This window comes from Vanellus vanellus, assembly GCF_965231255.1.
Source record: "Vanellus vanellus genome assembly, chromosome: 1".
In the NCBI taxonomy this organism is placed as follows: Eukaryota; Metazoa; Chordata; class Aves; order Charadriiformes; family Charadriidae; genus Vanellus; species Vanellus vanellus.
In genome coordinates, this window is record NC_138905.1 from 118,584,117 (window position 1) to 118,610,278 (window position 26,162).

The 26,162-nt window shown below is 38.4% G+C and overlaps 1 protein-coding gene across 1 annotated transcript; it reads left to right on the plus strand.

The window, feature by feature from the left end:
* Window positions 1–1,437: 1,437 nt before the first annotated feature.
* Window positions 1,438–25,351, plus strand: IFNAR1 (interferon alpha and beta receptor subunit 1; the record flags this gene model as incomplete). Its single annotated transcript, XM_082489355.1, is given in 12 exon segments — window positions 1,438–1,545; window positions 1,549–1,654; window positions 10,336–10,456; window positions 11,882–12,075; window positions 12,780–12,937; window positions 14,613–14,760; window positions 15,677–15,791; window positions 16,623–16,825; window positions 18,026–18,180; window positions 18,958–19,111; window positions 22,169–22,323; window positions 23,703–25,351. Coding segments are annotated over 12 exon segments (1,845 nt in total), but the record flags the coding sequence as incomplete, so codon positions are not given.
* Window positions 25,352–26,162: the final 811 nt, after the last annotated feature.

Here is a 26,162-nt window from a genome sequence, read left to right on the forward strand (position 1 = left end):
TGGCACTGGTGAGGCCACAACTGGAATACTGTGTCCAGTTTTGGGCTCCCCAGTTCAAGAGGGACAGGGAACTGCTGGAGTGAGTCCAGCGAAGGGCAACTAAGATGATTAAGGGCTTGGAGCACCTCCCTTATGAGGAAAGGCTGAGAGAGCTGGGACTCTTTAGCCTGGAGAAGAGAAGGCTGAGGGGAGACCTTATTATGGCATACAAGTATCTAAAGGGTGGGTTGAAGGAGGATGGAGCCAGGCTCTTTTCATTGGTTCCAAGTGACAGGACGAGGGGCAATGGGCACAAGTTAGAACACAGGAAGTTCCGTTCAAATACACGGAAACAGTTCTTTACGGTGAGGGTGACAGAGCACTGGAACAGGCTGCCCAGGGAGGTTGTGGAGTCCCCTTCCCTGGAGATTTTCAAGACCCGCCTGGATGCAGTCCTGAGTAATGTGCTCTAGGCAATCCTGCTTTAGCAGGAGAGTTGGACTAGATGATCTCTAGAGGTCCCTTCCAACTCTGATAATTCTGTGTGATTCTGTGATCTTTAAGATCTCTTCCAACCTAAACCATTCCGTGATTCTATGATTTTGTGTGTGAGCTACGCGAATGGACTCCATTGACATTTGTAGGCTGGGATGGAGTAACAGTGACCCAACAGCAAGAGCAGAACAAAAACAGGAAGGGCCAGTACTGTGAAGACGGTGCGTGGGAGCTGCACAACTGCTAACCCCTGCCCTGCAGGACAGCAGCCCTGTTGGGCTTACAAGAACCAGAGCACCAAACATCTGCCCTGCCAGTACCAGGCCACCAGCCCACACTGACAACAGTTAGTTTGCGTTACTTGGTCCACATCCAGCAACACAAGGGCTGCTGCGTGCGGATAAAAAGCACAGGATTACGCTTACAGCAGATAAAACCACCCTCCCGGGGAGGTTCCCCACACCCACCTCGGCGGCGCAGGCAGGTCAAGCGCCGCTTGCCGCTCCTGACCGGCCACCGGGGCTCGGCCTCCCCACTGCTGCTGCTGCTGCTTCAACTTGGTCGGAGGGACAGGCCCGCGCGCTGGGAGAACGGTCGCCCGCCGCGAGCAGCAACCGGCCTAACGACTGACAGCAGCGCCCAGAAGCGCCGTTGGCCGCGCGCGCCGCGCCCCGCGCCGCCCTGCCACAGACCGGGGTGTGTGTGGAGGGAAAGAGGTGACAGAACCCAGGAACACGCGCAATTATCGGGGGTTTACCGCCACCGCTGAGCGACACCCCAATATCCGTCGTCGTCCCCCCTCTTAAGCGACACCTCCCGTTGTCGCCACAAGAGAATAAGCGCCTGAGGGGGCGGCGGCAGTCCCCCGCACTAACCCGCTCCCTGTGCCCCCCAAGGACAGACGAACTTCGCGCCCCCCATTAACAGTCCGCCGACATTTTGTGCCCCGCCCGCCAGCCCCATCCCTACCGCCGGCAGCGCGGCGCTGGGGGAGGGGCGGGCTGCCTGCTCATGCGCAGCCGCGCGGGGTTTCCGGTAACGGTGCGGGAGCTCGTCTTGTGGAGAGACGGATAGACGGCGGAGCGGCGATGGTGGCGGTTGGTGTGCGGCGCGCGGTCGCGACGGCGTTGGTGCCCTGCCTTCTGGTCGCGCTGCCCCTGCGCTGCGCAGGTGGGTCCTGGTGAGCGGGCAGGGCAGGGCAGGGCGCGGCACGGCACGGCACGCGGGCGGCGGCTGGGGGCTGGTTGCGGTGCCCATTATAGAATCACAGAATGGTTTGGGTTGGAAGGGACCTTAAAGATCACCTGGTTCATGCTATAGGCAGGGACACCTCCCACTAGATCAGGTTATACAAGGCCCCATCCAGCCTGGCCTTGAACACTTCTAGGGATGGGGCAGCCACAGCTTCTCTGGGCAGCCTGTTCTAGCATCTCACCACCCTTACAGTAAAGAATTTCTTCCCAATATCTAATCTAAATCTACCCTCTTCCAGTTTAAAAACGTTACCCCTCATCCTATCGCTACACTCCCTGATGAAGAGTCCCTCCCCATCTTTTCTGTAGGCCCCTTTAGGTCCTCGAAGGCCGCTATAAGGTCTCCCCAGAGCCTTCTCTTCTCCAGGCTGCACAACCCCAACTCTCTCAGTCTGTCTTCACGGGAGAGGTGCTCCAGCCCTCTGATCATCTTCATGGCCCTTCTGTGGACCCGCTCCAACAAGTCCTTATGTTGAGGGTTCCAAAGCTGGATACAGTACTCCAGGTGGGATATCACCAGAGCAGAGGGGCAGAATCACCTCCCTCGACCTGCTGGCCATGCTTCTTTTGATGCAGCACTGGATGCTGTTGGCTTCAAGGGAGAGCGTGGGAAGCAGGTTGTGGCCTGTGCCCCCAGCAGCCTCCAGCTGAGGTGTGCGGCTGTGGGCACCCTTGCGTTGGTCCTGCAATGACCGCCCAGTGCCTCAGGCTGTGGCAGAGTGAGGGGGAACATGGTCTCAGAGACCACTGCGGGCTTGCAAAGGCATCCAGGCCTTGGGTCTGGATAGGTGTCTCTATGGATAAGCGGGGCTTGGTTTCTGTCAAGTGCTCTGGGTTTTATTCTAAAGTAGCTGTCCTGATCTCATCTGCTTCAGGCTTACTTGCTATCTGTGAATTGTAGCAGCTGTAGCTTAAGTGTGGGGCAAACAGGTTTTGAATCGTATTGATCTGCTTGAAAGGCATCTCAGTCTAGCCTGACAGAGTATAAAGTATAAAAAAGGAAAAGAGAGAAGTAAAATTGCAGGATGAGGATTTTATCTCGCAGGATAGTAATGCATGCCTCTTCTTACATTCTTATGCAGCAAGAAACAACTATTGCAGAAAGCCTTTTGCAAGGGGAAAGTATTGTGCAGCCTAGATAAGCTGTAAGTTACCATCCTGCATATTTATAGGACATTGTGACATGCAACAGAGAGTATATGGGCTAAGCTAGTTTGGATAATGGGAATATTATAGCCATGGGCTAGTACGTGCATGTTGCTTCTGATGCCACCTAAACTGTTGAATTCTGCATAAGATGGTATTGTTCTAGTTTGGCATACCCAAAAGAAGACTAGAGAGAGGTTGTTTTTAGGTGTCCACACTTTGCATTCATGGATTCAGGCAGAGAAGCAGCTCTGGAACCTCTTCTCTTTCTTTGTTTTCTTTCAGCCATTTGGTTTGTTGGTGTATTCTTTGTGCATCAGCCCCAAATTCCATCCCAAAACTGGAAGCACTGTGATAAATGCAGCTACTTTGATCAACCCACACATATTATAGCAAATTACTAACACACCACATGCTACTTCTAGAGTTAGAAGTAATTGCTCTGCTACAGTGACCTGTCACCTTCTGCCTTGTCAAAATCAGCAGTTCATCTCTGCTCCTGTATGAAAGTTCTTGCAGGAAGAGTTCTCCCTGGTTCTCTAGAGCATCTTTCTGCCTACAGAAGCAATACCAGTGGGGTCATTTTTGGTGTGTGTTTGGTTGTGGCTTTTTTTTTTTTTTTTCAATATCACATATAACAAGCCTTCTTTCTTTCTTAAGCTGAAAGGTTGAAGTAAAGTTTCCATTGGTTCTCCCACAGACATGTGATAAGCAGCGAGCCATTATGTACTCTTAACAGGATTTCCCCTTCTCTGTCTCATGAGGCAGTATATTTCTGGCTTGCTAAGACTACTTTGTTTTGTTGTTGAATGGCTTTTGTTATTCCGTAATGTTCTATAATGGTTATTATTTTCAACCATAATTTATTGAAAATATTAATTAAAAATTTATAAATTAAGTAGTAATGTTTATTTATTAGAACAGTTTTGTATTTATTTTAGTTTATTAAAATTTGACAGAGGAGGGGAGATAGCCAATTGTGCTAAAAGCTTTTCTTGTCTTCAATCTCTTCTTTCTGTAAAAGCCTAATCTCTTATAATGTTGTCCTCAGTACCAAAGTGTCATCATGCTTTAAGTGAAGAAACATGAATTAATTTTAAATGTCTGGCTTTTAATCGTCAGTAAAATAAAAGAGGAAGATTTTTTGGTACTACTTTGCATAGCTGCTTTCTAGCTAAATCACAATTTTTTTCTGGTAATTAAACATTACTGAGTTTACCCCTTCATTCCTGGATTGCTGTTCTTTGGGATTTAAGAAATTCACTTAGGGAAGCAAACACAAAACACTTACTGGGAATAGGGAGTATTATGTGAAAGGATGGATGGGTGGATTACCTATGCATGTCTATAGTACTGAGAACAAATGTCACGTTAAATCAACCTGAATTTCTGCTATTCTAAAGTAAAAGGCTAGAGGATAGAGGACCTCCAATTGCATGTATTTTGGCTTAGTATTGCTTTTTGAATCTATATTGTATACTAACCTCTTAGGTGTACTGGAAAAAATAATCTCTGTTGAACTGCTTCAGTATGATTTTTTTTCCAGCTCATCAAATTTTTTACAGTTCGCTGTCAAGAGGGAAGGATGTATCAAGTGGGGACCTGCTAATAATCTGTGTGATAGAGCAGTATAGGCTTATTAAATCCACATATAACTAAGTGGGAGGAGTTCACAGTTGTTTTGAAAAGCAGGTGTAGAACTGAGAAGTATCCTGACAAACTGGAGAGATACTCTGGAAAAAAGTATAGTGGTATTGAAAAAAGACGTATGCAGGGCTGTGTACTTATGCAAATAGAGGATGACAAAGGATGGTCTAAATATCAGTTCTGGAAAAAAAAAAAAAGATGCAACATTACAACACCTTGTAATTTATGTGTTGAAGTTTAAGTGCTACGTGACAGAAAACCCCAAGAGTAGCACAGCAGTGCTAATTAGAATGAAATGGTTAGGTCCTGTGTCGTGTAAGGTAGACTTCCATTTATTAATCTCAGCTGGAATATTGTGATTTTCTGAAGTATACCGTTTCAAGCAAGTTCAGCCCTTTGGAGGGAATACCAAAGAGAACAATAGAAGTCATTCAGAAAGCTAGAAAATTTGGCTTAAAAAGAACACTAAAAGAATTGTTGCTGCCATTCATTTTTCTCCTCGTTGTTAGTATACTTTAACATAGTTTTCCAGTGTGTCTGACGTAAAGAATAATGTGCTTTAGTATCCATAGACAAAAAGTACATGGGCTAAATGTGCTTAGAGGAGATGTAGGTTAGACCTTAGGTTTTGCAGTCTGGAGATTCTTTGTTGTCCATGGACTATGAACAATAACTAAGCAAGCATCTTTGCTGTAAGGAAACTCAGATCTGTTCTGCAAAGATCCAGACTTCCAACAGAATCTGCTAGGAAATCTGTTTTGGGAGTTCTTTGCTTTTGATTCACGGAAAGCTTTCTCTATCTCTAATGATAAGGATAGTGAAATGTTTCAGGAGATTGGAGGCCTGTAAAAATAGATTATGCAGTGGTGGAAGCCACAGGACTTCTCTATGCAAACCATCTGATGATGTACATAGAACTGGCCACCTGCTTTCTCCAATGTGAAATATAGGTGATCTTGCAAGGTTTCTTCCAGCTCAGTTTCTCTGCTTCCAGTATTTGAATGGGTGATTAGGAAGCGTTAAAATACGAATTGGTGATCATTAACTTTTAATAAATTTCTAAGACGCTTCTCGGAGTATAAAATTATAGGTGGCTCTCTGATTATATCCCTCTTTTTACCTGCAACAGGAGATGAACAGATGAAAGTGCATAATTGTGACCTGGAACCCTCAATAAATACGTATTTGAATTTGGATAAGAAATTTGATTTCCTGGTGAAGATAGTTTGAATTATCAGGGTTGGCTGTCAGGACTGGGAGATCTTTCTGAAGCAATAATCTGGTTTTCTGACCAGGTCAAGGAGTTAAGTATCTAATCAAGCTTGAGTTACATCTGCAAAGAGGGTTGTGGGTTTTTTCAGTTTTTTTTTTTTTTTTTTTTTTTTCTGTTATGTTTTATACCAGATAAAGCCAAAAGTCTGTCTAGTCCAGTGTTCATCTACAGCAGTGGTTAGTAGGGGAGTAGGAAAGAATAAAAAAGGAAGTATGTATGACACTTTGTGTTACAGCAATCTATAGCATCTAGGCTTTGTATTTGACTCTGAGTTCATCAGCCAGGTAAGAGGTGAGCATTCACTGAGTCCTAGGGGCAGGAATTCCACAGATTGACTAAGCATTCAATGAAGCAGCAGTCTCATTTGTTTGCTTAGAGCAGAGTGGTGCTTGTTTTGTTGCTTCCAGTGTTGTGTTAAGAAGACAGCAAACAATTTTTTGCTGCTTGCATTGCCCATGCCACTCATTAGGTCTGTGTAGATCTGTCATATCCTCCCCTCGGTCTCCTCCTCAGGCTGAAGAATCATATTCTTCCCTGATTCCTTCCAGGGCAGAAGCTGTTCCATACCTTGGATTGTCCTTTTCACCCTTCTCTGCCTTATTCTGTTCTGCTATCTGCTTATAAGAGTGGATACTCTAGAGCTGTACTCTAGAGCTGCATTGAATATAAACCTATAATGAATGTATATGATGACATTAAGCTTTCTATTTTAGTCCCTTAATTATGTATTAATTTCTAACCTTTTCCCCTTTTTGACTATTGCTGAGCACTGACTGCAAGTGCTCACACTTGTACATTCCTGTTGAACGTAACACTGAAGAATTTCTGAAAATTCCCTGAAAACTATAGGGTCTTCCCTGAGTAATTGGTACATTACTTTTAACCCTGTAGTGGATTTTAAGTTAATTTTACAGGTGATGTCTCTGAATAGCATGTCTCTGTTTAATAAAGTTCTGTAAAGGATATCACCTGCTGCTGAAAACAGCTTTTAACGCCTAGTTTCAGCAGTTTGTAAGGAGGATTAAAAAAGGGTAAATATCAAGATGGAGTACAGCTTTGTTCAAACTTGCACAAGGAAGTTCTCTAAGAGGCAGTCAAATCTGAAACGTGACAGTCATCTTCTGGACCTTTAACCAAAGCTGTTCTGAAATAATTCCCTTCTAATTCACTGTGTGTGCTCTTACTCCAAGACTGGAATACTTCTTCAAAATGTCAGAATCCAGATCTGTATTTTTATAATATTGTTTGTATCCGGAGGGAGGTTATGATTATTTGCTGTGGTATTTACCAGCTTTAGAAAAAGCTGGCCTAGCTTAAAACTTTAGTTGGATGTCTTTCTTACATCAGCATGTTTTTTTTCTGGTTAGAACATGAATATTGAAATGATTTTGTGTTTGCTTCCAGATTTCCTTTTTCCTATCTGACCTTAAGTGGAAAAGGTCTAATAAAAATTATTGTAAAGCTTCATGCTACATATAATAACTATTTGAAAATGTGGGAAAGATACTCTGGGAGCACAGTGAATATTTCATTTTCTACCTGAGGCAAACAAAAATAAGTCTTAACATACAGTAGCATTTTTTATCAGTGTTGGAGCTTTGTAGGTACAATGTGTTTCTCAGCTAATACTATGTTATCTAATCGTACCTTCTTAGTGTTTACTCCAAGGTTCTGTATTGTTCAGGGTAAAAAATCTACCCGGGTAATCTCCTGTTGTAAAGACTTCTGTTTAGTACTACCATGGCAGGATTTTAAACCTGCCATGTGTGCTGCTAGAGAGCTGAGGAAACCATCTCTCTCTCTGCTTTAGGAGGGCATTAAAATGTCAACAGTTTAATTATATTCAAAAAAGATGGTTTGAAACAAGTTTTCTGTCATACTGTTTATTAAGATCTTCTACAAATATATACTTAAACAGAGATTAAGTGTATGAATGATATTTTTTTTAAGTCTCTGCAAATATGTGAATATGCGTATTTACTGGAAAAACACTACACTTCACTTTAGATATGAAAGATGTCAATCTGTTGATGTTTCTTTAGAACTGAAATTGAAAGTGTTATGCAGTATCACAACACTTAGGTAATCTTCCACTGGGTCATAAAGTAATGAATTTTACAAAGCAAGACTATGACGTTTAATCTAGCAATTACCATAGGTGGTGGTATTCTTCAAACAAATCATTACTTTTTTTTTTTTTCTCTGGGGGCTCTGACAGGCTTATACTTTCTATGATAATAGCAGAGTTGTGCTTTTTTAAAAAAAAAAAAATATTAAAAGCTAGTGGAACTAGCTAGTGGAACTAGCTAGTTCCAGGCTTTTTGATCTTAAATTTAATGCAAACATTCTCAAATAAAGTGAAAATAATGTTTTCCCATGAAATGAGTATTTTCTTTGTGAAGGGATGTAAATATTCAAAATTGCTATTGTTTGCCAAAATCTGAAATAGCTGCCTTTGTTATCATAAGCTTTTTGGCTGAACTGTAGCCATCTGTTGGATAAATATCTGAAAAAAAAAAAAATTGTTATTTCCTTTGCTTTCTTCTGATGATCAAATGTAGTTTGGTATTCTCTAGGCTTATCTTAGTCTGTCAGCTTAGAAGAGTAACAAATTCATGCATTGTGGAAATAAATTCTGTAGTGGGTTCCACGAGGTTTTATTGAATTATTTTCCTTTCAAGTTTTTGCTTTCAGGAATTATTGCCAAAAGTCAGTAGTCTATAGATACCACTTTAACTCTGTTCTCCAAAAGGGTTTTGCAGACTTCAGTTTATAGCTTGCTTTTCCACACACATTTCCTTTTTATAAAGAGAACTTGGTCATCATGTAAAATATGAAATAGTTTTTGCAATGAAGAGCCACTCTTAAAATCAAATTCAGGATAACCCTTCAGATGTGCAAACAGATTTTTGCAGATCTGTTGCCCTGCACCTATTGCCCAGGTGAAATAGGATGTATTTGTTCTGATTTCTTCCTAATATAATTAAATATTAGACTGACATCAAAAAGCAATTTCAGAGTGATGGTCACAAACATATATTTTTAGAAGTTGTAGCCATTGGGAAGTGATCAACAGTGTAACACACAACTAGTTAAAATAGAAGGTCAAGACAGAGAGGTGTGTGGTGATTTTTTTATTATTATTATTTTGTTGATTTTTATTTTTTATTCCACTGGCGTGTTAGAAGTTGAAAGTGCATTCTTAGTCAGCTGACAGAGGTGTGCACTGCCTAAATTCTACATAACCTGGGTTGTCAAAGATACCTAGTGTGAGATACCAGGCAGAAGGACTTAAATAAAGTTTAAGCTCTGTAAATCTGGATATGGCTGCTTAGTTGGTGGTTTTGGTATAATTTTGGTGGCTTCTGCTTGAGGTTTCCTCTCTTCACGCATTTTCCCTGTGCCTTCGCACTATTTCCCTTAGCTCTGTAAGCTATAGTCTGGTTTAGTTTCTAGTACTAGAAAACCTTCAGTCCAGACTTTCAGCCCTGATTGTAACTTTTTAGCCTCACTGCTTTGAAACAGTGCCATAGACTGGTGTGAAATAATTCAAAGCCAAATGTACCTTATAAAATAGCTAGATAAATTTCAGTTTTCCTATCAGAATAATTCCTTTTCCCACGACATTGTTACTCTCATCTGTCCTCTGATACCTGAATTGTATACCAAACGGGATGCCCAGGATTCTGCATATATCAAAATTAATGGTAAAGAAGTCTTATTTAGGAAGTGGAATAGAAGGTGATTATGAGGTGGTTGGGTTTTTTTAATAATGCTTTTTGAAAGGTGGAAAATAAAGAGTGAGTGCTATCCTGCAGATGATTCTAGCGTGCGTGCTTCCCTCCTGTTGGCAATCTGCCTCTTAAGCCTTCTCTTCTCATGGTTTGGTCCCTCCCTTGGTGTTATAGACATTCTTACATGTGTTCTGAGACTTAGCCTTTGCCCTCCATAAGTCATTTTATGCACTGTTTTTTGTGTAAAAGAAAACACAGGATTACCATGAGCAAGATGCAAGATCTGCTGTATGATGAAGCCTTGCTGAAAGGGATTTATGTTCAATGAGTTGAATTTATGGCAGCAAGACATGACATATCAATCTGTTCTGCAACTGTGAAATAACAGCATTACGTCAATCCCTAGCACTTTGCAGCCAATACCCACATGTTGGATCCAACTAATAAAATACTGGTTTAAGAGCATTCAAACTGCTTATAATCAAGCCATGACGGTGAACACAGGCCTTGAATGTAACAACTGTGTATACTTTTTTTAAAGGAGTGTCAGGAGGAAGACTTTAAGCACAGAGGAATGACCTGTGGAGGCAAATAGGCAAAGGCACTACTTGATGCACAGCTCCTGAGCTATATCTTGAAGTGCCATTTGAGTAGTGTGGGGTTTTCTTAACTCTTATGTTTATTCTTATTTCATTTCACTATAGCTCTCTACTTTTGTTTAAAAAAAAAAAAAAAGGTAAGTTATTCTTAAGTTATGTACAAGTTATTTATCCCAGTCTTTATATACCTTTATGTTACTTTCTTGTAGGCCAAACTAATCTGAAGAGTCCACAGGATATTCAGATCTATGTTTTAAATACAAATTTCACTCTAAGGTGGAACTATGTTGGGAACGATACCAATGTGACATTTTCAGCAGAATACCGGTGGTAAGTAGTAACTTGATTCTGAGCCATAAATGTCTGATGCTTATTTGTGTAGAAGAGCATTAATTACTATGCTTCTTGATACTACCATGTAAAACTTCTAGAGACTTCTTGAAATCCCCAAAGTAGAGGCTGGGAAGATTAAGTCTTGAAATGAAGTGGAATCCTAGTATTGTCCTTTGTTTGTTTAATTCATACGTAAAATTAGATTGTTCACTGATAGCGACATCTTATAAATGCAGAATATGCTTGGTAGTAATGCTTAGTACTAGAATGGTTCTTTGAGAAGATTAACCAGTACAATACCACTAGTATTTAGATTTTTTTATTCTCTGTTTTGTTTTTTTAATTAAGCTACATTGTGGCCACACACACACACAGAATTTGAGATAATTTTGAGTGTAGCTTTTGAATAATTTGTCAGTGTTTATGAATCCAGACTTCTCATCTGCAAATTTTAATCACCAGATGAAACAATGTAATTTTTGTTCTTAAATGTTTGCCTGGTTTTTGTTAATTGTTTCATATACCAATATTTATGCATGCATATACATACACATTTGGTATTTTGTGGCACTTTCCTGACAAGTAAATATTAGAAAATACTTCTAAGATAAAATCACTTAAGAAGTTCTTGATTTTAGGATTTCCTGGTGTACGCTTTTGGATTTAAAAAATAGCTCATCTTCTTCAATATGCAGATGAGAAACAGCTGCTTTGAAAATAGTTTTATTTTAAGAATGTAATACTGGTCTGAAAGATAGGAGTTGAGGATAAACAATTACTGCTTCAAGTCTGTGCCTCTTTTTTGGTGAGGACATTTTTAATCTCTATATGAAATGTCTCTTAAATAAGGTACGGTTGTCTGATAACTCACAAGAAAAATAGCTTCTATAAAGATGATGATTCCAACATTTATTGCTGAACTCCAGTTTTCTTCTTTGTGTTTTTCTTTTCCTAATCTACATTCCTTGCTAATGTTATAACTGGGGTTACTTGTTGGTTTTATGCTCTTTTAAGCACTTCTTGCCATCAAGACTTTTAAATTTCTTCCAATGAATTACAAATCATTGCCAGACTGGGATTGTGTATTAAGGATATAATTCTGGATTTTGGCAGTTCTTTGATGCTGTTTTCTGACACTGCGTGTTTACATGGTGAATAAAGCAAACTGGCATCAGACTTTGCAGACTGATAGGTAACTTTTGGTAATAAGGCTAAACTGATAAATAAATAGATTAAATTAATGAATTAAATGACAATATGAATTCCAGGGTAACTAAGTATATAACACTGATTACACTGGTGCTGATGATAAAACAGCATTAAATGGTGTGCCGTTTACTAGCATTAAGAAAAAAAGGAAAAATAATCTCAAGACTTAAATCGTGTATTGGCTTTATTTGAGGGGCATTTTCTTTCTTACAGGTTTGAAGATTTTGACACAGGTGAAACAGAATGGAAGGAGTTACCTGGGTGTCAAAATGTTACTCACACAGAATGCGACTTTTCCTCAGCAATAACCGAATACTATGATAAACATCATGTGCGTATAAGGGCTGAAAGAAGGGAAGAAGTGTCTCTGTGGTCCAGCATTGTTGAAATGATTCCGTATGATATAGGTATGAGCTCCATATATACTGTAACATTTTTAGTAAAATGTCCTTCAGCACATTATTGTGGGAAAAAATGCATGTGGTTTCCTTTGCTCGTAACAACATGAGCTAGTAGTTTTCTCAACCTTAACGTAATATAAGGTACTTACAGGTCACAGAACCTAATGATTCTCTCCTTTCTGGAAAGGGGAAAGTATTCTAAGTGATGCTGGTTTTCTAACAAAATTTTCTGTTGCTCTGTATTTTTCTAGATTTCAGAAAAGTCCTTTTCGACAGTGGACGTTTCTGGAAGTTTTCTTCTGACTTTGTGACTTTTCAGTAGTTACAATATAGTATCGTACTGAAGTGTTCCCTCAACGGTAGATTTATTTGTTTGAGCTAGGTTTCATCTTGCGTGTTCTAGAATAATTTATACGTATTTTTCTCTGCAGATTCTGGAAAACATTCGCTAGTAATATTGCATTTTAACTCCACTGTTTTTAGAACCAGGTAACAGTGGTTGGTTGTTAGGTTAGATTTCTATTAGATACTGGCTGAGATTCATGAAAACTAAGATCCTATAGGCAATTACTGTGATCTTGTTACTGCCTCAAAAGAATTTAAAATAATATACTATAGGCAGTTACTGTGGTTTTATTAATGTGAATTACTTTTTTGGTGTGTTTTCTTAAGTAGTCATGCTTGACTTTTTTTTCTTTTAATATTTGCAGCTCAGATCAGTCCCCCAGGAATAGAGTTGCAGTCCATAAATGGAGTCATAAAAATTAAGGTTTCTCCTCCAGAAGCAAATCAGGTCAAAAAAATGTGGCTAAATGATCTAAGTTTTAAATATAATCTAATGATCTGGGAAAATTCGTCAAATGCAGAGGTATGATTACTTTTTTTTCACTTTTTAACATTAACCTAACGGTCAGAGATGTACTTTGATTGCTTCATGCTCTAAAATGGAATTGTTTGTGTGTTTAATGAAATAGTGTATAACTTGCTATGCGATTCAATAGTTGGGAGAGGGCGTTTTCTTGAGGTTTTTTGGGTTTGTTTTTATTAGAGGATTGTATTAGATATTTTGTAGTAAGGGTTTGTGTTTCTGTTAAGTGCTGGAGCTACTTTCTGATGCATGAGGAAGAAGGTGAAACCCTCTCAGATGTGTTGAAGCAGGAGCCACCCTCTGCCAGCAGGAACAGGGAGGGGGAAGAGTTCAAGGCAGTGGGAAGAAGTCTTTACAGTGAGGTGTAGGCATAGGGAGCGGGAGAGGTAAGAGGTTAACTTGATCTTGCTGAAGCCATATAGCTTGACTGCAGCTGTCAGTACACTGTCCTGTGTCATTAACTAAGTTCTCTGTTTTTATACTGTAGGTTGGGGTTTTTTTAGGGATTCTTTTGAGGTCTTAATTGTGAACTAGTTTCTAAGCCATAATGAGACTACACCTGGAATATTGTGTCCAGCTTTGGAGCCCTCGATATAAGAACAACATGGACCTGTTAGAGCGGGTCCAGAGGAAGACCACAAAGATGATCAGGGGGATGGAGCACCTCTCCTGTGAAGACAGGCTGAGAGAGTTGGGGTTGTTCAACCTGGAGAAGAGAAGGCTTCAGGGAGACATTACAGCAGCTTTCCAGTATCTGAAGGGCACCTACAAGAAAGCCGGAGACTTTTTACAAGGGCATGTAGTGAGAGGATGAGGGGTAACGGCTTTAAACTGGAAGAAGGGAGATTTAGAATAAATTTTAGGAAGAAATTTTTCACTATGAGGGTGATGAGACACTGGAACAGGTTGCCCAGGGAAGTTGTGGCTGCCCCATCCCTGGAAGTGTTCAAGGCCAGGCTGGATGGAGCGTTGAGCAACCTGGTCTAATGGAAAGTGTCCCTGCCCATGGCAGGGGGTTGGAAATAGATGATCTTTAAGGTCCCTTCCAACCTAAACCATTCTGTGATTCTACGTGCATATTGCACAGCAGCTATAGCTATTCTGCAAAGACCAAGGTAGAAACAGTCTTTCTTTTTTTATCCTTTTAGGGAAATGAGTGCCTTCTAGATTAGAGTAGGAATTGAAGAGATACCTGTGTTCATTTGGCAGACATAGTCATAATCATTACACATCAAAGGGGAAAAAAAGCTTTTAGTCAAGTACAAGCTACGTGCAAAGCTCAGTCACTATAAAGTCTGGTGAAGCAAAAGCAGGAGGGGGAGGGGTGACTGTTTATTCAATGAATTGAGGGATGTAAGCATACTATTTCTCTTCTGAGTATATGGCTGCATATTTGCGTGATGAGTTGTGTCATGTAGAACAGTGCTGCAATCCTTCCCCACTTTCATGTCTAAAAGGAGTACATGTTCCTTCCTCTCAATCATGTGGATAAGATGGAAGCTTCCCTTTAGCATTTATTCAACTCATATATTGTACTTCATTCCCTATTTTAGCATTTTTGATGGCATATTATATAAATGCGCTAAAACCTGGGGAAGAAAAAAGATACTTTAAAAAAATCAGCTCATCAGGAAGAACAGTTATCTTCATAAGCTGTTGCAATTGTTTCTTACAGTTCAGAAATCGAAGTATTTTTCCTGTTGATGTAATTGATGATCTTGCACCAGACACTACCTATTGTTTGAAAGTTCAAGCAACTTATCCTATGGACTTTAAAGAAGGCTTATTCAGTCCCATTCATTGTGTAAAAACTACCCGTAAAGGTACAGAGTAAAAACATTTTATCTTAAAACAATTACTCAAGTTTAAAGTGTTGGAAAGTAAATTATTCTAAAGCAACAGAAATATGCAGAATTGCCAAGTTCCTACTTATTTTGGTATAACAGCAATCTTGACAGTTATGTCCATTTTCTATTTTAAATCAATATAAAATATGCCACCTATCAATATTGGAGTTTTAATAGTGCATCAAGGTTTTTGCTCTGAGGCAACTTCTGTCCATTAATTTGGATTGCAAAAACTACTTTCTGTATTTTGGAAAACTGGATATTTTTGAACTTGTGACTTTGAATCAGGAGGAAAGGGATGTGTATGTAGGCAAAACAAAAGCCTTTTGTATATTTGGCACTAAATGAATGCATATCAAATTGAGCTAAACTTAAAAAAATATTGTTTTTATGCAAGCCTTGGTGAATTTATTATTACAGATTCTGAAGAATGATCTCATGGCAGTTTGCCACCCGTTGTTTGTTTTTCATGTCTGAATTTAAACTCTTATGCTGTTCAGGTGTCAGTTTAAGTACATTTAAATGTTTATTTCAGGAAAAAAGTAACTGTGTGGGAATGTAGAAAGTCAAACTTTATGTTTACATGTGTATTTTTTACACTTCTTTTTTCCCTATGGAGTTACTGCCAGTTTATTTCTACTAATCTCAACTCTTCTGTACTTAATTTTTTCTAAATCAATTTTTAACAGTTTTATTTTTACTAAAGGCTTAATATGCTGCATATATCACATACTTTAATTTGCCATCTTTATAATGAAAACAGACAATTATTTTTTTAATTATTGAAAGTGTACCATGACAGTTTACATGAGAAATGCCCATTCAGTAAGAAATTACTGTACATAATATAAAGCTGTTCAGTAACTGTGGATTTCCTTTTCATTTTGAGCAGTGAATCTTCTATTTTGTGCAACAAACGTGAGCGTTCTTGCTTTGAATATGAAATTTCATCTGCATTGGAATAATAAGTATAAACAACACGTGAGCTACAATGTACAGTATCTCATGTGAGTTAAACAATTCTATATCTCTGTTTAAACAGGTTATGTCATTATAAATGCCATCCGTTGTATTTTGCAAATAGTTATTAGAAGTTAAAGTCAAATACTTAGCAAAAGTGGCTTAATGTATTCATTGAAACATGGGGTACTTTATCTGGACACAGTGTGGCTTTTAAAAGTTTTTCATGTACCATCATATGCTAGAATTTCAGGATACTAGGCTTCTTTTAGGAGTGTTAAATACCTGATGGAATGGACTGTTAAAAAATGTTACTTAACATATATTTAAAGATGTGAAGTTTGCATTGTTTCATATCTTTTTGAATATGAATAAATTAGAGGACTAGAAGTGAGCAAAAGTACAGGTGTTCAAGGTTTCAACTGTTAACATACTTGATTACTTCTGGTCAGATCCCAACATGGAAAAAACCCATCAGGTCTATAAACCTGTATCTTAATATCTAGTTATTGCACCAATATTGTGGCCAGCATCTAAATGAAGAGAAAAGATACCTCTAGCATTCTTTTTAATTCCTTTGGCATGACAGAAAGGTAATTGACCTCATAGAACTATATGAAAAATCTTAATTTGGATTTTAAAAATTTCTAAAACGGACATATAATTTTTCTGTTGAGGCTTGATTAAAGCACTAATTTGTATTTCCTGATCCAGTTAACTTCATCGTTTCAGTTATATTCAGAATACTGTTTTTTCATTTATGAGAAACTTCCAAGACACCCATTCTTCCAAAAAAATATGTAGCACAAGTGATTGCACTTTTTTTTTTTTATAGTTCAAGGACCTCACATCAAAAACTATTAAAATATCTCTTGCAGTGGGTATCTAAAGAAACTTTATGATGATCGCTCAATGAAGTGGCTCAATGTACCTGGATGTGAAAACATCACTGATACACAATGCAATTTCTCATCTATCATCACAGCTACTTCTGGATTTTTTTACCTCCGTGTGCAGGCCATGAGTGAATATAATAAATCATGTTTGTCTAATGAAGTAAAAGTAGATCCTCTGGTAACAAGTAAGCATATGTGTTTTCTTAAATTTTCATTTCTCAACAAACTTGTGCCTAATGCTTTTATTTACCAGAAGAAACTTGCTAGATTAATGAAACTGCATGCATAGTTCCTCTACAGAAACTGTGTTGGGAATCCTGGCCTCATCAAGTTAAACAAGAGTTTTTCCATGGTCTTCTCTATTCAGCATAGCCAGTATTTCACTGTATTTAAATCCTATCATTTGCTTTACAAAAGCATTATATGGCATTTTCTAATCTCACTGTATACTACATTAATCACTGTGTGATATTGTACTAGAAATATCCCTAGTCTGACTTTTGCCACTGATAGGAAGCACTTCTTGATACCTCAGAAAAACGATGCCAAAGTAAAATAATTTCGGAATCCACTGCCTCTATGTTCTTGTGCTTCTACTCTTCATCTCCTCCTTCTCTCTACCCCTGCACAGTGCACCCTGAATTTTGTGCTGAAACAGTATTACATTGACATACAGCCTGAAGATTTTCATGTAAATCATAGTGACATCTAAGTCAAAAATATGTAACACTCTCCAGAGTTAAATTATAGTAATTTTTATCTTTGTTGCACGTTTTTGATTTTGTGAGAAATGTGACCTTACTAAAATGTTTGACTTCAAAAAAGTTATCACTCATAAGCCTCAAGAAATGTTTATCTAATAAGTAGGGTAATATTCCATTGCCTTGCATATTGAAGATGGAATCAATAGCTATTCTATATGTCAGCTTTCCCGTGTCCAAGATCTTGTTAATTAGATAATTCTTTAATAAGATAACAGTGACCTAGGTTAATAATTCAACAAGAGGGGGAAAAAAAAAGTAATGCTTCTCACTTTTCCAGCTACACTATAACTGTGAAAGAGGGTTTATGTGAAAAAGATGGCCCATATCCTGATGAGATTAAAAAGCGTTTAGTAGTTTCACTTTGACTTGCACAAAGTTAATCCCACCATCTGTGTATTTCATGTCACTGAAACTTGCAGCAACAACATATGAATGTGGAAAAATAATTGAAATATTTCGCAAGACTTGAGATTCTGAATAAAGCTATTAGTCAAGTCAGACTTTTAAGTATATGTTTCTTAAAAATTGCCATAGATGTAAATTACAGTATTTCATGCAATATTCTTATTTGTATTCTTTCAGTCTTATTTTTAACCTTTTTTTTTTTTTTAATTTCTTAAGATGAAATTGGCCCTCCTGATGTAAAGTTGGACATCAGTGATGTTTTGCTCCATATCCAGATTTCTCCCCCAGGAGGATCTGAAAATGAAGTCATGAGGGACCATTATGACTTGTCTTACTGGGTTCTGTATTGGAAGAATTCATCGAATAATGAGGTATGAACTAGTTAAATACTTAAAACAGTATATAAAATTTGTTATGATTTAAGTACTGAGTTTGAGTTCTCAAGGAGCTTATTTTTAAAAGAGGTACGTATATGGTGTATCAGTCATGCAATCAGTTTGTTGTTTTGGGTTTTTTTTTAAGATTCTTTTGAAAAACTGGTCAAGATTACTTTTATCACAAAGTAATTGAGATTTTAATCTTTTTCCATTGATGTGGCTGTATGTAATGATTTGCAGAATTGCACTGAGTTTTGTACAAGCTGCTAAATGGCTCACTTTTGAAGTTTGGAGGGTTCGTATGTCCTCTTTCTTACAGTATGTCTCTGTGCACTGTCTTAATTAATGTAGCTTCCAGCCCCTCACATTCTTTACTTTCTGTATTTGCAGTTTTATGGCTGTATGTATCAGAAAACAATGCAGTCTTGCATGCTTTTAGCATACATTTTAACGTATCTTTCCATATTGTTTAGATGCTTCTTATAGTAAAACATTTTACAGTAATCGGCAAATGTGGATGTCTAAATGCATGGAAGAAGAGAAGTAAACAAACTGCAACAGGAAGAAGTTTCGTTTTGTGCACAGATTTCCGTGTGGTGAAAGCAGTTCATTCTTGCCGATAAGTGTTTCCTGAAGGTGCTTACTTAGGAGAGAGTTGTGTGGTGTCTTTTATTTTTATTTAATTCAAGTGTAGAATGGCGTCTAACTTCTTACAGAATTATTTCTTCATCTATTTATGTGCATCTTATTCTTCCAATTTTTCTTTTTCAGGAGGAAATCAAAATGAAAGAGATAAAACAGACAATAGGGACAATCTCTGATCTAGCACCCTCAACTTTGTACTGTGTAAAAGTGCAAGCTTTCTCAAAAGCTTACAACAAAAGCAGTCCTTTCAGCAAAGAGGAATGCATCAAAACACCTGGAGGTAGGAAAAGCTTGGGAATTGTTACAACACTGGGAGTAAAATTGTTAACCCTTCATAGGCCTTTGCAGGTCTCACTAGCTAAAAAAATACTTGCAGCATGACTTAATGGTCTCGCAGAGTTAGCACTTAGTTGAGCAGAGATCCGTATCAGCGGTGTCACGTTGCTGCTCCGTGTTCTCTTGTGTAGCTAAACTAATAAACTGCTTCTGTTGTGACCTGGTCAAAATTACATTCTGGTTATTCCATGACACAACTCAGTTTAGAAATTATCTCAGCTTGCTAACTGTAACGGTTGTGAATTGAATTTAGTTCTGTACAATGACTTGTTAATAGGCAAGCTTTAATTTCCAGTACTTTTAAGGTATTTTTAGGAGGGTGCAAGGAATCACTAAATGTTATGTTTTCAAGAATACTTTATTCTTGAAATTGTCTTAATTCTTCTGTGTGTAAATTAAATTTTAAAAAATCCTGTGCTAAAGTGTGAGGAGACAAATCATCAGACTCATTATAGCTGAAAGCTCACCTTTATGCAAAAGGAGAATACATTTATAGATGGATTATGCTCAGAACATAAGAGCAAGTTATCTGTTGAATTTATTTTGGCCAATTGTCTTCTATTAACAGGCTGTAACACTAGAAAAATTACTAAATATCCAAACTGACTTAAAGCTAAGAAAATGTAATAATAGTAATGCTACTTTCTCACATCTTAAGCTTTTAGGTTTCATTTATATTGTAGTCCTCACTGCTTTGTCTTTATCAAGTCTAAAAAGAAACAGATGCTACTTCTTTACCTTTGTAAGAGAAATTCTTTCATCTATTTTACTAGTTAGTTATTAGTCATTTCCATATCATTCTATTATAATAAGCTTATTTAAGACCAAGCATTACATTCAAGACTCTATATTGAGAGACATGCAGTCATACAGATGACTTCCCTGTACTTCCCATACGTTCTTATATCCCAGTGTGGAAATCTTCCGTTCTTTGATCTTTTGTACTAACTCAAAATAAAGCTAAAAAGACCCTATTGTCTCATCTTGATTATTTTTAAAGTGTCTCCTGTTATGTATTATTTTTAGCATGTTCAAACTCCCTTCAGTTTGTTCGTTTGTTAGAGATCATGCTAGAGAATATGTTGCAAAGGAGAAGAGAGGAGGGGAGAAGGAAGCTTGCGAGACTCTTGAACTTAAGCACTGAATAGCTTATGACTGTACAGATAAAAGGTTTCTTTGACTACAATATTTTAGTATCAAAAGCTGAATTCTGTCATGTAAACTCTTTCTACCGTAAGGTCGCAACCTTAAGTCCTGGAACTGAGCCTGGCCTGTTAGATTTTCCACAGTTCCTGGGTTAATACAGGAGTGCAGGTCCATAGACTTCTAGAATGGTTTGGGTTGGAAGGGACCTTCAAAGATCATCTAGTCCAATCCCCCTGCCATGGGCAGGGACATCTTTCACTAGTTCAGGTTGCTCAAAGCCCTGTCCAACCTAGCCTCAACGCTTCCAGGGATGGGGCATCCACATCTTCTCTGGGCAACCCATTCAGTGTCTCACCACCCTCATCATAAAGAATTTCTTCCTTATGTCCAATCTAAACCTACCCTCTAACTTTAAAACTGTTGTCCCTTATCCTGTCACTCCAGGCTTTGGTAAAAAGTCTGTCTGTCTTATAGGCCCACTCTAAGTACTGAAAGTCTGCAGTAAGGTCTCCCCAGAGCTTTCTCTTCTCCAGGCTGAACAACCCCAACTCTCTCAGCCTGTCTTCCTAGGAGAGGTGTTTCAATCTGACCATTTCTGTGGCCCTCCTCTGGACCTGCTGTAACAGGTCCATGTCTGTCTTGTGCTGGCGGCCCCACAGCTGGATGCCGTACTCCAGCTGGGGTCTTATGAGAGTGGAGTAGAGGGGAAGAATCACCTTCCTCCAACTGCTGGCCACTTCTTTTTATGCAGCCATGGATACAATTGGCTTTCTGGGTTGCATGCACACATTGGCAGCTCATGTCCAGTTTTTCATCCACCAATACTCATAAGTCCTTCTCGGCAGGGCTACTCTCAATCCCTTCATCCCCCAGCCTGTATTGATGCTGAGGATTGCTCCAGCCCAAGTGCAGGACCTTGCACTTGGCCTTGTCAAACTTCATGAGGTTCACGTGGGCCCACTCCTCAAGCCTGTCAGGGTCCCTTTGGATGGTGTCCTTTCCCTCAAGATAATCAACTGCACTGCTGAGCTCAACATCATCAAGTTGATTACACCGTGTTTGAGCATTGAAGTGAAATTCATCTTGCCTTTCTATACTGACAAAGTAAAATCTTGTGCTGAGCGAGTGTCTAGACTACCAGTGTAGAAAATAACTGGAATAGCCTTAAGATTGATTTCTTCTTAGATATAGATGCTCACTGGCAGATTCTTTATCTCTGTTGGCTGTGTTGTAGTCATCTGAAGCTTACAATTGGAGTTCCTCTTCTGTCCAAGAAACCATTTGGATGCTTTTGGGCCCCTGAAGACCCTGCAAGTCTAGGCACTCAAATAATTTCCTGGTTAAATAACCATGGGCCACCTTCACTGTAGTAATTGCCCATTCTTACTCCATAGTCCATGGGAATTCTTCTGTATCTCTGCCGTTTTAAAGGAGAGAGCTCTGTCGATTTACCTGTTATGTTCCTTGGGGTTAGACGCTGTACACAAGCAACAGTGCAATAGATTTACATGCATCAAGTGGTTCATGGTAGCTGTCTATATGCAGCCTTTTTGTCCTGCTGTCAAATTGTGACATATAACTAGAATATAACTGGGAATAACTGGATCTTGGTTCTGATCTTGTCTACAAATGCTCATGTTCTTATATTGGATAAATATTTTGTGCTGTGTTTTTAATAAAATTATCTAGGATATTGGAATGTCGTTATTTTTGTAATGATCATCATGGCTGGATATAGTACTGTAGAAATGTGAAATTTTATGATAAGTACTGTAGCAGATTTGGAGATAAATCTGTTCTTTAATCTTTGTAGTTTATGAATACCTAGAATGAATGTTTTTTATTCACTTTTTAGATAAAACTTTACCTCTGATCATTTTAGCAACATTTGTAACCGCTCTGTTTGCGGTCTTGCTTGTGGCTACACCACTTGTTTTTGCCCTGTATCAAGCCTACAATAAAATCAAATACGTGTTCTTTCCATCATGCCAGCCTCCTTTGAACATTGAGGTAAGACGAGATGTATTTTTCTTATTCATTAAGCAGATGTATTTTTAGAAAAATGAACGGAAAATATAATGAAAAAGTGTTTCTCTGTTATCCTGTGGTTTTACAGGTATGCCAAGATTAATTGTATAGGTTTTAACGAAGTGCAGGACTTCCTATGGAAAAATTAGGTAGTGTCAATTTCTAGAATTCTGCAATTAGCAAATATTTTAACTTTTATGATTTTTTCTTCTATCTGTGCAAAACTGTTGCTAATGATCCTTCGTTCCAGCAAGTGTGCATGTCTATCCAATGTGATAATGTACTTTTGCCCTGCTATGTGAGACAAGAAATGTTTTCCCATTGTGTTACCTGGAAGAGCATGCTTTAGCCTTTTTGCCATCCTTTAAAACTCAGATAAGGCAAAAATGCAAGCCCAGTCTTTAGCAGGCAGCAAATGCTTCTACTATCTCCTGATCTAGTGGCCTGGATGGCCTCAAAAAGGGCACGTTATCCAATTTCCAGCTCAGCTTGGCACAGGTAGTACTTAGTAGGGATCCTGTTCCGGAATGAACAGGGCATCACGTAGGTATATTTTGAAATGTAGCAAGAACTGCCTTTCACTGTGCTTTCTTCTGTGTCTCAGAACATTGATGTTGAGCAGTGTATGGCCTTCCTAACGTGTCATCTTCTCACTGAAGGATATGTAGTATACAAAGCTTTCTGAGTAAAGTTGTAATTTAAAACCAGTCTCATAGTTTACAAGGGCTAATCTGAATTTAATTTATTTGTACAACAGCATTTTGGCTGGTTTGTTCAGTAGAATACTGGTAATGTAATTAACGCAATGCATATTTAGAACATTTTGTGATGAATTTGATATAAATGACCACTTCAGAGAACAGATTTCAAACATATAGGATAGGCGGCAGTGCACTATTGAGAGCTGTATAAGGCTTGGTATCCTGCTGCCACAGCTCGCTTTCTCTTTCTTCTTTCTAACATTGCTTTATAACTGATGATGATTTGTAGGCTTTGCAAACACGTACCTGTCATTCCTGTGCTACCATATGATCTTTGGAAGTGTTCTTGTATGGCCTTATAAGGCTATAATCAATGAAATATTGTCATTATATAGATGGCTGACAACTATGAGCATAGCAAGAGTTAAGCCTAATGTTAGTTTCGTTCTTTAGTGTTCAATTATATGAATGCAACTAAACTTCATCCTAACTTTGAATTTATGAACGTAGAGAAGCAAATGGCATAGTATAGGTAGAAAAGCTCACGATACTACTGAATACAATAACCCAAATTTGTACAGCAGTGGTGTTAAATGGAATAATTATTTAGATATTATGTATGAATGTTAATCTCCTCCTCTTTTGCTTCTCTGTTTGCAGGGTTTTGGAGGACAGTTCTTTAACAGTCCTTTTCTGTCAACTACAGAAGAACCAATAGAAAATTGTTTTATAATTGAGACTATCATCACAGAAGAAGCAAATCAAATTGATTTTAAAGACTACAAACATTCTAAACAGAGCAGTCGAGATTCAGGGAATTACTCTAATGATGATGATACTTCAGGGAGCAAAGCGTCGGAAGAAACGCTAGAAAAGGAAATAGTATAACTTAAGAAAACAAAATTCATATATGGAACTGGCAGTGTAATAAACACTTAAAACTTTTTTTTTGTTATGAAAGTTGCAGCCTATGGAAGACAGTGTGACTTTAGGATCTTTTTCTTCAGGTTTCCAAATCTGCACTTTGTTACTGGAAAGTTACACATCCTCTCTGCTGCAAGCTGCATGAAGTTTAAAACACAATTGACTCCTCGTACTTTACACCATTTTGACTAACTTTTCATCGTATGATAAAAAGAACACCATCTACGTAAAGAGGAGCAGAATCTGTATACTTTGTATACTTGAACCTGATAACCTCAGCGAAAGCTCACTCTGTTGCACAAGAAGAGCTTCTTGCTATCTTAGAAGTTTGTTTTGAAGTTTGTACTGTGACAGGAAGCCTTACATTCCAGTATTGAATCTTACAATGTTTACACAGGCAGAAGGAAATTGATGCCAGATACAATTTTAAATACTTTTCTAACATTCTCTTCCAGCCTCCTCAGGGGCAGCGCTTTTTGACTCAGCAGGTCCAGAGCAAAAGATGCAAAGAGACTAACAGTAGCCTCAGTGAGGCTCCTCTGAGCCTCCTTGTAGAATTCCTTGTGGCCACGCCACGGCTGCCGGATGCTCCCAGTGCTCACTTGCTTGTTCATGTGTCTGTGTCCCTGCATCAGGGTGCTCTTCTGCCACAGCACTTGGTCATCTGGGCAAGTGTAGGGAGGCGAAAAGGCAGGAAGGAGGTTCACTTCATTTTACTATAAAGAAAAAAATCATCGTAGGAGCTCTTTGTAAATAGAGGTTGGGTCAGATTGTTTTGCACTGTGTTTAGGATAAAAAGAAACAAGTGACCAAGCCAAATGTACACTGCAAGAAGAAATTAAATAATACTGTTTCTTTAATGACAGGGCATGATAAGAGGCATATTCTTGATTACTTTTTCCCCCCCATGGCTAGATAACCAGAAGTGTAAAATATTTACTTCTAATTGAATTGTATTTAGAAATGTGAATCTCTAATGACAAGGAAGAAACTTATTTCAGTAATTAGAAGGACCCAAGTTGAATTTAGAACATGCCTTTTAACAAATGGTGAGGCTGCTTGTCATTCAAGGCTTTTTCAGCTTAGTCTCATTTTGCCAACAGACTTTTCTATGTACAAATTCTGAGCATATGCTACAATAATGTTTCAATTTGTATACCACTTTCTTCTTCTGACATAATTTTTTAAAGTAGCTTATTTTTTATGAAGAAATTGATTTAGAGTAAACTGCTTTTGAGCTTCATGTGGGCTGTTGTTTATTGTAACAAGCAACTGTTGGCGTTTATATGTAACTTTTTAATTTTGAAGATGTGATCTAATTTTATAATTTTTATGTCCTTGTGTTCATTGAAGAACATAATAAATTTTGCACATTTACTCCTTTATTCCTTTCTTGATTCCATGTATTTCTGACATAGTGACATTGAAGCTATACTGTAGAGCGTATCCCACGAGTCTTCAGTTACTGTCCTTCCTAAAAAACCCAATGTGAAGCATATCATATATAAATTTAATTAGGATTTACATGGGAGTGCTGCATGATTTAGACAAATCAAAGAAAGTGCTAATTTATTTTCTGAATTGGGGTTTAAAATGAAAACACTGAATGTGAGTGTTCCAGTCATTGTGGTCTTTGGTAAACAGCTTCCGTCTGTGAATTGTTGCAAGAGAAATTAAATGAAAAACAGTATGAAGTTGTCTGTATTTGTGTGGTCTCTTCATCCGTCCCTGGATGTTTTTTCTCCTGGACAACTTCCATTTCAGTCTGTTTTTCTTATTTGTGACCTACAGTAGGGTTTGGGGACATATTTTCATTTGGGGGATTTTCAAAAGTGAAGCTATTCTAAACATGTTTTCTGAAGTACGGTGTGGTGGGGTTTAGGGTTTTGGTTTGGTTTTCCCAGCTAATCTAGGGAAAATGTTTCATCTGATATATCAGCAGCTAACTGTGGGCAATTATTTTGATAATTGTTTCCCGTGACAAGATTTTGTTTGCCTTCCAGAGTTTCAGCACTCTGGAAGAAAGCTGTTTAATGTGAAGGCTCTCACTGTCAGATTTCAAATGATGGCAAAGCAGTCTACAGTGAATGTTTCTAAATTCATAATTCGCAAGCAATCCACATTTTAATTCAGAGTGTAAAACCAAATGAGTGGTAATGAATATATATGTATGCTTGAAGTTTGATTATAAGATGG